A 12,503-nucleotide genomic window follows, 5' to 3' on the forward strand; every position below is an offset into this window, starting at 1 on the left:
TGATACATAACTGCGATTTATGTAAAGATATCAAATTATTTCTCCATTTTCAAATTGCCTCTCTATCATAACTGTCATAATATATTGCTACAATCGCAAGGAAAACAAAAAAAAAATGAAGATGAAAAAGATACGTGCAGCCTTCAACAGGTAACCGAGGCAAAGTTCTTTACGGGACTTATTACGACAAAGCACTCGACTAAGGAAGTCTAGGTCTAGGACACAAGTCTAAGGACCACGACATGACTATCGAGAGGCCGTAATGTTTCGCAACTTTTCATCGTCCAAATCTCGAATGTACCGATGATCTGCGAACGAGATAGATGGATATGGATGGATTCCGACAGAAAAAGAGAGAAGCACGAGGTCGAGGAGGGAGGGAGGGAATCGTCTCACAACTCTGAATTACTCTCACTCGCGAGAGACCCCCGTTTCTTCTCTTCGTGGGGGCCTCTGCACGTATATCCCCCTGCTTCTCCCGGGGGTATAAATGACTCCGGTCTACCTTCCACGGAGTCACAGAACTGAGCGGCATCGCAGAAGCCGACATGAATCCTCTGATCGCGGTAAGCACGCTTCTTTTTTCATACTTACTTACGTTAAGGAACGATAGAGAGGGGGACTTAAAAAAAAAAGAAAAAGAAAGCGAACAAGAAAATGTGGTGTACGGATATACGTGTGGGTGGGGGAGAGTTAAATGTGTGTGATCGAGATCTTGGTCAGTAAGAAATAGCAAACGATGACCGAATCATTGTGTCCTACATCACTGCCGTTGTTTCTAAACTAACGTGTTGCAAGTTTCACATTAACAGGCAAGATAGACGATTGTTGATCTAATGGTGCTGCTTTCCCTTTCGCACGCGTCTCTCTGATTTCTCGCGGAAAACGCAACTTGTGTGACATCTTACAAAAATTAAAAATAAGATTTGTGAAAGCGTTATCTATAATTTAAGTAATTCTAAAATATTGGATTTCCTCTCAGATTCGTTAGAAAAATCCTAAAGAACTAATTGATGATTTTCAATTATATTATTATCTCTATAAAAATTCATAATATATTAAAAAAATCATTTTTAATTTGTTAATTCTTTAAAGTCATATTTTAGAGAAAAAAAAATTTTTTTAAATAATTATTTTTCAAAGTTATATATTAATATATATAAATATAAATATATATATATATATATATATATATATAATAAATATATATATATATATATATATATATATATATATATATTAATATATATTAATATATATAAATATATATTATATAAATTATTTTTATCTCTCTTTTCAATCAGATATAATTACTTTTATATTTTTTTACAACTCATCTTTTTATCTGTATATGTTTTACACAGATCAATTTTATAAAACTTCATAATAGAGATATACAAACCTACAATTGTACTATTCTATATATTTAAAGCTACCATTACACTTGATAATAAAGCCACACGATTCTATAAAATCAGGAAGGGACGTATTCATAGATTAAATTCAATCTAATCTTTGAGAATGATCCAAAGGAGCGTCATATATGAAACAAGCCATACATTCTATAAATCTGAATCTAAATAATAAGATATATGATCCTCCTTCAAGAGATAAGATTAATGCATAAGATGCATAGACAGAAATCTGATCTCTGAAGAGCCTTGCATCTCACGATGAACGATCATTTCAAAAATAAATATTTTTTAATTCTTCAACTATTGAAAAAAATATTTTGATAATACGGCTGATATCAAAAATATTCTAAAAGTATTTAAAATAGATATTCGTGCGATTCGTTAATTAGAATGTAAACCTATCATATTTACCTACCGATTTTAACATCAAATAAAAATAACGTGTTTTCTTGTATGTTACAGTGCATGATTGTCGGTCTGGCAGGGTTCGCCCTGGCTGAGCCGCCTGTGTCCGGTTACAGTTACAGCAGACCGTCCGGCGGTGGCGGAGGCGGTGGCTACTCCTTCGGCGGTGGCGGTGGTGGCGGTGGCGGTTACTCCTTCGGCGGCGGCGGCGGCGGCGGCGGCGGCGGTGGCGGTTACACCCAGGTGTCCTTCGGTGGTCAAACCAGCGAGGGTGCCTCCGTGGACGGCGCCCTGCTCGAGCAGATCCGCCAAATTCTCTTGAAGGAGGAGCTGCAATCCCAACAGAGCGGCGGATTCGCCGGCGGATCCGGATACGCGCCTAGCTCCAGCTACGGTGCCCCATCCTCGCAATACGGTCCCCCGTCGACGCAATATGGAGTTCCCGGCTACCAGACCCGTGTCGTAGGCATTGATCTCGAGGGCATCAGGCAGGCCATCCAAGTTGCCCAATTCAACCAGATCAGCCAAGGTCCCGGAGGCTACCCCAGCGGACCTAGCACCAGCTACGGAGCGCCCAGCAGGCCATCCACTGGCTACGGTGCTCCGTTTTAAGGATCATCTTGAGTTGAGAGAGATGATGAGAGAGAGAGAGAGAGAGAGAGAGAGAGAGAGAGCGAGAGAGAATGAGAGAATGAAATAGAGAGAAAGAGGATGAGAGAGTTGATAATGGCATCGGCCGACGACAACGACTACTTTCCGAGGCACAGCTGAAACAAATATAATATAAAAAGACCATGAAGAAGATCAGATATACTTGGAAAAAGATCATAGATGTCTTCAGATTCCCTCGCAAGTGATACATTCCTCGAGCTTGTCAACTCGGAAGGTCGTCGATACCAAGATTAGAGTATCGAACGGATCCGTAGTTTCGCCGCAGATCGAGAGAATTCAAAGACGAGACGTCGAAACCCGCCTTCGCGGTTCCTTCAGGAACTCAGTCAAAGGACAAGTCAGACGGAAACGTGCGCGAAAAGCGGAGATGGCGATTCGCGGGACAGCGCCTGGTCCGTTGAGGATCAAATAGTCGTCAACTTCAACGGGTCAGGATCTCCCGGGATCTCGCCGGAAGGAAGCGCACCGTCTCCGAGCAGCACTTCTTCCGGACCCTTGGCTTGTCGGGAATCCACCGGTCGTCGCTTCGACAAGACAGGGTCCGCGGGAATGTGAATGTGGCCAGTTTTACTTTTCTTTTCTTTTCTTTCGGGGGAAACTCGATCGCTTGAAATCTTGAGCGCAGTCGGCACGGTGCCCAAGTCTATCGTACCAAAATCGCATCAATCGTCGCGGTCATCGATGTCAGTCGCGCGAGGATCAGTGATAACGTAAGGAGACAGGCGCAATCGCTGACACAGACACACTTCACACATTCCTGGCGATCGTCGGGACATTCATAGAACAAGGAAGGAGGAGAAGGAGGAGGCCGACAAGCCGAAGACGTGATTGGCGCGATCAGCGCCTTGTAAATAAAATTATACACATATGATCGCTATATCGCGGCGTCCGCTGCGTAATCCTCCTCGGCTCTTCCGGTCCGAAGATCGATTCGTCAACATGATACGATCGAAGATATCAAAAGCTGATAGATTGGCAGAAGATCCTTCGATTTCTCGGAAGGCTGAGAAGATTGCGAAGAGTGTAAGATCGATTTCGCGTCAAGTAATCGACCTCTATCTCTGTCCGCGAGAAGATTCACCGAGGGTGTTCTCTCGCAAACGAAAGAGCGAGCTGGGTTACTGAACGGACGCCGCCGTGTCCAGTGACACGTACACGCGAAGCCACGAACATATTATTTTTTTAATACATTTTAACGCTCTACTTCCTTAACCACGCATCTTTTTGTACTTGTATAAAGGCTTTTTTGTAGAAAAAAGAATAAAAAAAAGAACGTCGCCACCGTTGAAACACCTTCTTGTGTTCTTTCAATTTTCCCTTGTCGCCCAGAACGACTGGGCTTCCATTGCTCTCTCTTATACATTATATTGTTCCTACAATTTCACTTTTCTTTCATTAATCGCCAATGATCATATGATTAGCGCGTTTCCGCTATTCTATTACATCCTCCGTGATCCCACGATGGCTGCCAGAAACGTGTCGATTGTCGCTTCGGGCTGGCTTTTTTTCCGCATCGTCGTATCTGCCAAAGATATCCGACAGTTTCTCTTTTTCTTCGTCGACGAGAGATCGCCTTTCTCCTTTCACTCGTGAATCCGCGATGGATTCGCATTATCCTGAGGGGGAAAGGCCAGACTTTTTCACCTGGATATGACGTAAGTCCTCAGCATTTGAAGACGCAAAAAAAGTCAGTTGCAAAAGGGCATGACATACGGGACAAGAAAAAGAGAGTGAAAGAGAGACTCGATCATCGGTCAAGATTCGAAAGTCGCTTGATTCTACTTTTGTATTCGAGGCACTGGAATATCCTCGGATTATTTGGCCAAAGGATATCCGGCAGGATAGGAGGATTTCATTTTCTTTTTTACGTTTGAGAGATTTCTTATATGGCACTGTCATCACAATCACGAAACACGCTCTTTCACATTCGAGTCATCTCACTTGAAATTAGCATTAAAGTTTCTTGATTACAGATGATGTAAGTCGCTTGAATGCATGAATTTATCTTGTGTGTTTGGAGATTTCGCTAAAATGCAATTTCTAAGGAGAAGATGTACTGTAAGAGTTATGATATGTCTTTTATTATTATTTTATTTCTGCATTTCACTTCCTTCAAAGTTTGCAATTTGATCTCAAAATGAAATGATTATAAATACATCAATTAATAAATAATTAGAATATAATACGGATGAGTATTTAATCTCATATATATTTTATATATAAAATAATTTGATTGAATATAAAAATATAAGAAATTTTTAATTTAAAATACTAGGAATTTTTAATTATTACATTAATTCATTAATATGAGATTCAATAAATTTAAGTTTTAAACTCTTTCATTTATGCTAAATAATCATGGAAAATTATGATTTTTATTGATATCTAAAAGATCAAGGTAAAAAGTTCTTTCAACAGTAAAATAAAAAAATAAAAACATTTCATTTGCAATTTGTATTGTTTTGTAAATTGAGATTTGTAAATTGTTTTTATTACTTCTTTAGATTATATTTAAATCAAACTCTAATTATTCTCTTTCATATAGGTATAAAGCCTCCTTTTATGTTGAAGAATGAGAAACTAAGAAAACGATTCGAACTGCGTCTTTATTGGATTAGTTAAGCCTATAATACCGTTCAAATTGTCTATAGATACTGCAGTCTTGAAAATACTTAATTAACATGTTTAACAATCATCAGGCATTTATGACAACATTCATCTGCAGCGGTTTCATGCAATACGGCATGACCCGCATTTATGATAAGTTAGGTATACAATGATTATTCAGATTTTCCTTGCAAATTGCTAATGAATGAATGAGCCAGTTTTAAATCCAAAAAGACGACAAAAAATATATATCATTATAGTATATTTACGACGGTACATTTATCGCGAAAAATCACTATCTTATTTAGAAAAATAGAATAAATATAATATTTAATATTTAATAAATATAAATATTTAATAATATAAATATAATATTTAATATTTAATAAATATAAATATTTAATAATATAAAATATAATATTTAATATTTACTAAATATAATATATAATATTTAATATGAAAACTGTGCAAAGCAATACTGTCAGAATCGCCCATACTGCAAGTCATCAAGGAAGAAAATCAAAAGTTAATCAAAGTACAATCAATCTTAAATTAAATCATTACATACATTCTTGTCGTGCCTTTAAATTTTTAACTGTATAACTTCAAATGATTACATCTGTGTTCACGAATAAATTTTCTCTACATTTTTCGCACGTACAGTTTCCGAGGTATTATGAGATGACGTTTATGTATATGCGTGTAAGAAAAATCTCATAAATTATAGGTGTGCAAGAATTACGTAACGAGAAAATGTTAATACCGTTAATTTAAACGGTACGGGCTTGGAAGTTGCATAAGAGGGTGAGAGCCAATAAAATAAATTATTGTCGGTGTTATTGCATAGACGCGAGAAGATTTATCGAGTTCTTCATTATACTTTCGATGAAGAGAAGTACATCCTCTACGTTAGATCGCACAAATTGTATTTTTGCAAAGTAGTTGTCGACAAATGGTCGTTGCAGTTACAATCTCGACACGATCTTTTATTATCGCTGAGCGTCTCTTCAAAGTTAATAAGGAGCTTAATAAGTGCTTGATAAGACATAAATGCGAAGTTTAGCGGAAAGAAAGAGCAAGAAAAATGAATGTTTCACATAAGACGAGAAATGTTGTGCACGTTTGAAATAATTTTCGCGTCAGTAGAAACTTATTCTCAAGCGTGAGAAATCTGTTTTCATAACACTAAAACCATTTGCCACACAAATTAGAAATCTTAAAGAGCAATGGAATCGCGAATATTTTATGGAACAAAGTTTCGTGTAACGAAAATTTTGTCATATATATATTTTTTATTTTAGAAGATAAAAAAATTGCATAAAAAAATTAGACATATCTAGAATCTGAATTAAATGGAAAGATAAAACGATACGATGTATATAATCAAGAATTTTCCAATTCTGCATAATTTCGCATCACAATGCATGATGTCATAAGTTATCATTTAATTAAAAAATTAGATAAGATAAGAAACAAAGATTTTTTTTCAATTCTGGAAGAACATTCCTTCTTTCTATTAAAAATAATGATGCGATTATCATGTAAAAAAGCGTCTTTTATATGCGAAAAATTCGCATATACTTTTATGATTTCTACTTAACAATGCGGGACACGCTAACGATTCCGTTTGTTAAAAATAATTCCGTAAAAGACGCCGAGAGAAGCACGGTATCGGCCAATCTGTCCCGAAAGACCTTACGTGTGTGACATCCAGCGGGGAAAGTGCCGCGCGTCAGGGGGTACGGTGAGATCGGCTGGGGGGGGGGAGATGTGGAGAGACGCGTGTGAGAATCTCTGTGAAATTTTGCAAGAGGTGCGCGAAAGAGACGAGCTCGTCCACCAGCGTGCGAAAGGAGAAAAATTACGCTTACCTGGCGCGCGATCTGCGTTCCAGTTATAAGTAAGTAAGAACGCGAGTCGTGTCGTCTTTCCCGAATAATAATTTGTCTCTCTTCCCTCAGACTCTATTCATCATTAGTACTGATAAAAGATCTGTAAAACTGGAACATCGATACTGAAATAAACTTTCCAGATAATCAAGCGTGATTAATCGTAATGATTAATCGCACTGCTGTCATGTTGATTAAAATGATTATTCACATTACTGTTATGCTGCCAACTATTGTATTAATGTCAACAATTTGTCAAATTAATTATCTGGATTGTTGTATATTGTTGTTACATTGCAGCAATATTGCAGCAACATTGTAATATTTAATTGTTGTTATATTGCAGCAATATTGTAATATTTAATTGCTGTTACATTGCAGCAATATTGTAATATTTAATTGTTGTTACATTACAGCAATATTGCTGCAATGTAACAGCAATTAAATATTACAATATTGCTACAATGTAACAGCAATTAAATATTACAATATTGCTGCAATATAACAACAATTAAATATTACAATGTTGCTGCAATATTGCTGCAATGTAACAACAATATACAATAATCCAGATAGTAGTAGTGGATTATATAATGTATATATAACAACACTTAAATATTGCAATGTAAGCAACATTGCAATATTGCTGCAATGTAACAACAACTCATGCAGCACAAAATATTGCAGCAATATTATTAATATTGTTGTAACATTGCGGCAATATTGCAAGATTGCCGTAATATTGCTGCAATGTTCTGTGCTGTACAGATACATATTTAGAAGTATAAATTTAACTTGAGAGTTGGTGTTATTAAAATGGAAATTGAAAGGATTGAGGGGGAGATAAATTTTATGGAAAAAGGTCATCTTTTAAAGATTACTTTAGATTCTGAATAGATCGTTAAATACGCCTACAGTTTAATCGGCGAATCCGATCTGCCGCGAAGCGGAAAAATCTAGCGTGCGAAAATGAGAGGAGCGTGTGTCGAGAGAGGAAATCCGCGCTGTAGACAATACCCGTCAGCGTTACCAATTATGGGAGAGAAGCAGAGATTTGTCGAAACGCGCAGATAAAATATCCTGGATCCACACAATGGGTCTCCTCGTGCTTTCGCCAGCCAGTCCCATTTCTGTGACGGGACTCTTGACAAGAGTACACGCGTTACTCAACGACTCGTGTCTCATTATAACGCCGCGTTAATCTAGAAGAGATCGCGAGGACAATCGACGAACCGCTCCACTTGACACGGCAAACCGTTGTCTCCTATTTTTTTTTTTTCGCAACTATGAGAGTAACGTAGAACCGCATGTCGTTTGATTGTCAGATCGCACGAATTTTATCAGATACCGTGTCTTGCGCGTTGCAGAAGATGAATCAACGATACGTTTTTTTTTCTCGGTTCAACATGATTTCATTTTGTTTATAAGATAATTAGCAAGTTATGTGAAGTATTATTTTGTGAGTCGTTTATATTACATATAAACTTATATTTTATTTGAATATCTCGCGTATCTTGAAACTAGCGAATCCATCAATCCATCGACAACAGACAAGGTGCTTGCACAACCGTGCGATTAGCATTGCATCTTTACAGAACCGCAAATGAGCTCGTAATTTCCGACAGAAATGATCGTGCCGTTATAACGTTACTTCACATGTGGGAGGAGGGGGCTGCGTGTAAAGCAATTTCTTATATCTTCAATTCCAGAAATTCTTTCACCGATCAAAGATTAATATTTTCTTAGCCGTGTGAAGTCGGTCGAGTTGAAAAAAAGCCGTTCACAAGATTACATTCAATAATACATGAATAAATGAATACAACTTTCAAGTATCTTCGTTAATTAATCATCAATTATAGCTATGTGAGATGCTTTCTGAAAAAATCTAAAATCAGCTAATTATGTTTGAAAAGCAATAGTGTTAAAATTATGCTATCATCATTTATTATCTCGATATCCAAATTCAAAAATCATGTTAATCACAATTTTATATAGTTAATAATTTTATATAACGTATATAAAATTGTAATTATTAATTAAATAAACTAATTTGAAAATCATGTTAATCACAATTTCATATAGTTATTTTATAGTTATTTTAGTTAATAATTTTATATAATTATATAAAATTAATAACTATATGAAATTGTGATTAACGTGACTTTTGAATTTGAATATCGTGATATAATTGATATATTTTATAAATATATCAATATATATATATATTTTATAAATATATCAATATATATATATATTTTATATATTTCATTACAAATATATATAATAGAAAGTTGTATGAAATTGAAATTCACGCAAAGTTTTACACACAATTTTTTTTTACTACAAGAAATTTCAAGTTGTAACCGATTCAAACGACAAATGTAAGAAAAAAATGCAATAAAATCAAAGAGGAAATGAAATATCGTAATCGAACATTACAACGAATGCGTGAATGTTCGTGCAAGTCACGCTTAATAATAAGTTTTACCTGTCGTACGCACGCACGCACATACACACGAACAAAAATTGCTGCGAATCCGGTGTAATAGCCATTGATTATCCCGTAAAGGCGCTTCTTTCGTCCTGAGAAAGCGAGGAAGGGGAGAAAGAAAGTTACCGGGAAAATCATCCGCGTCTTCCGAGAGCGTCCTGTTACTCTTGTCCGTAAATCTGTAAGAAGGAAGACGCCGAGCACAGGTCGGTCGCATCTTCCGCGAGCGTCGATGATTACATATCTTGCGCGCTGGCCAGACGATTTACGATTCAAATGATCCGGGAAGAAATAATTGAAATGGAAATGAGCGGAAGCGTGACCTGTTGCGTGGGCTACCGTTTGTTTCACTCGCGCTGGTGTCAGTAAATGCGTGTGTGTAGAAAATTAATTATTATGCAAGCCATATACAGGGCCCCGAACGTTCCAGCCAGACTGAGATCTTATAGGAAATTTAATTTTGAACAAAAAATTTCCGATAAACATGCGTCGAAAAATGCTTCCTTAAGAAGTTATCATTCAAAAACCTCTGATGAAGGAAGAGCAAAAGGTGAAAAGAAAATGAAATAAAAAGAAAATGAAACTAAATAAATTTCTTGAAAAACATCTTTATTCATTTTCTACTATTACGTACTATTACTAAAATATAAGTTTAAAAAAAAACAAAATTATTTTATTTTCATAAAAGAAAAAGATTTTTATTTTTTATTTTTATCGTTTTTTTCAAGAAATTTATTTAGTTTCATTTTCTTTTCATCTTTTGCTCTTCCTTCATCAAAAGTTTTTGAGCGATAACTTCTTAAGGAAGCATTTTTCCCATGTTTATAGAAAATTTTTTGTTCAGAATTAAATTTCCTATAAGATCTCAAAGTCTGGCTGGAACGTTCGGGGCCACCCTGTATATACATATTCATAAACTAATTGCTTTTAAGTTGCACGAATCTTCATCGTGAATGATAATAAAGATGTTAAGACGCCAATTTTGGAATTGTTGAATTATAAGCAATGTGACAAGCAGGCAAGAATTTCTCACAAACTTTCATTTATAAAGCGATTAATACGTATATAACAGAGAAATATATATTTTTTTTTTGCAGTTAAATTCAATTCAATGTTGGCATTATTAATCATCTCTAGATTTTCCTGAATATACATTTACCATGTAAGTACATATTAATATAATACATATTATATTAATATAGTACATATTAATATAATAACAAACATTATAATAAAGATGTATCAAAAATTTAATATTACCTACATTTTTTCATCAAAAATTGATAAAAAAATTTGTTGATAAAGACCAATTAAAAAATGTACTTTCTAATTTATTAAATTATTATTATCTTTGTGTATTTCATCATGAATGCTAATCGGCAACACAACCAATGTAATTTAAAATATAAAAAACTATCAATTTCATTTTTAATGTGATTCAGCCATAGTTTAAGAAATATCACTATTAATTTTTACTATTAAATACTGCCTAATAGAAATTTTATCACACATTTATATGAATAAACATAGCTATATAAGACAAATTTCTATAAAACTATGCTGAGTAAATAAATAATTTTACAAATAATACATATCCTTATACTTAAATTATAAATTATCAATTATAAATTATCATTAATTTTTAGAAGCAAGTAAAAAGATGCCATACTATTTGTTTTACATTACAATGGTTAATCCATTATCATTCTCTTTTGTAAATAGATTTATGATAAAAATTACAAAATACTGCTTTATTGTAAACATGGAAATAATATAATATAAATTCTCTCGCACATCACTTTGACTTACATTCTACTTCAAAATATTTACATTGTAATAATTCTCCCTTCTCAGCCAAGTACGAGCTTCACAATTATTGTCAAGATATTAAAGAATATCAGAGGAACTGAAAATTGACATTGTATGAAAGATATAATAATTAGAATCTCAGGTAATCAGAATTAAAATTACTTACCCCTCATCACAGTTCGTATCGATTTAATAAGATTCAATATTTGTGATTTGGCTGTAGGAGGTTCTCCAAATCCTTGCACATTTTGCCATGATGCCCAGCCAACTGCAATAAAAAAATTAAATATTAATTTTAATAATAGCAATTAAAAACGTAACGCACATAACACAAATTTTTTAGGCTTAATTTTTTAAAACATTATAACCTATAATACTAACTATAACCTATATTAACCATTATATGAAATATGTAATTAATACAAGATGTAATTAACAAATAAAACAATGAAGACAGTTAATGTGTTAATTATTACCTTTGGCGAGGAACCGTTGCTCATTCAAAATGCAAATTGCATTTAAACATAGCAAAGTTGCCTCGAAAAGCGTCCACAGCGTAAACGCCATATTGACGGAATGTTATACCAGCATTAGGGCTATCACACACGAAATTGCATAGCTACATATGCATAACCTAAGCCTATATGGACCAATGAGCATCAAGTATTATGTTATGTAAGTCAACATGGCGACTTGATACTCAATGCTCATTGGTCCATATGATCTTATGCTATGCATATGCAGCTATGCAATTTCGTGAGGGCCCTTATCGACAGTTTCTTAGGCCGGGTCTACAATAGGCTATTTAAGCCTCAAACCTTAAGAGATTGACCAATCACAGTCAAGTATGAAGAGAATAATCGACTGTGATTGATCAATTTCTTAAGACTTAAGGCCCTGGTACACGAAAAAACGTATACAGTGAAACGTCATGGACGTAAAAAATACAGAACAGAGCATAAAGTACTCTTTTAGACGAGGCGTGTAAAGCCTGAGGGGTACGGGATTTATTGTCGCGGCCATCTTAGATGCCTCAGATTTAGCGTCTATTTTCACGTCGCACGGACGTAAATCGAATAAAATATGAGAGATTCCGTGAAATCATCTATCATCTGAAATCGCTGTGTTATTCCGAATTATTTCTGAATATTAAGAAATTCAAAAATATCACACTCCGTGAATCTTACATGCCTCATATTCCGTTGCAGTAGACAT

The 12,503-nt window shown here is 35.0% G+C and overlaps 2 protein-coding genes across 2 annotated transcripts; one reads left to right on the forward strand and one right to left on the reverse strand.

The window, feature by feature from the left end:
* Positions 1–470: 470 nt before the first annotated feature.
* LOC105249523 (pro-resilin) lies at positions 471–3,475 on the forward strand. Its single transcript, XM_011255057.3, has 2 exons — positions 471–566; positions 1,878–3,475. Exons 1-2 carry the CDS (start codon positions 549–551, stop codon positions 2,430–2,432), a joined length of 573 nt encoding a protein of 190 aa, XP_011253359.2. The 5' UTR covers positions 471–548; the 3' UTR covers positions 2,433–3,475.
* Positions 3,476–11,123: 7,648 nt separating this feature from the next.
* LOC105249515 (immediate early response 3-interacting protein 1) lies at positions 11,124–11,912 on the reverse strand. Its single transcript, XM_011255045.3, has 3 exons — positions 11,765–11,912; positions 11,455–11,556; positions 11,124–11,385 (listed from the first exon to the last, which is right to left on the reverse strand). The coding sequence occupies exons 1-3, from the start codon at positions 11,853–11,855 to the stop codon at positions 11,330–11,332; spliced, it is 249 nt and encodes an 82-aa protein (XP_011253347.1). The 5' UTR covers positions 11,856–11,912; the 3' UTR covers positions 11,124–11,329.
* Positions 11,913–12,503: the final 591 nt, after the last annotated feature.

Source organism: Camponotus floridanus, unplaced genomic scaffold, assembly GCF_003227725.1.
Source record: "Camponotus floridanus strain SB8 unplaced genomic scaffold, Cflo_v7.5 scaffold38, whole genome shotgun sequence".
Lineage (NCBI taxonomy): Eukaryota > Metazoa > Arthropoda > Insecta > Hymenoptera > Formicidae > Camponotus > Camponotus floridanus.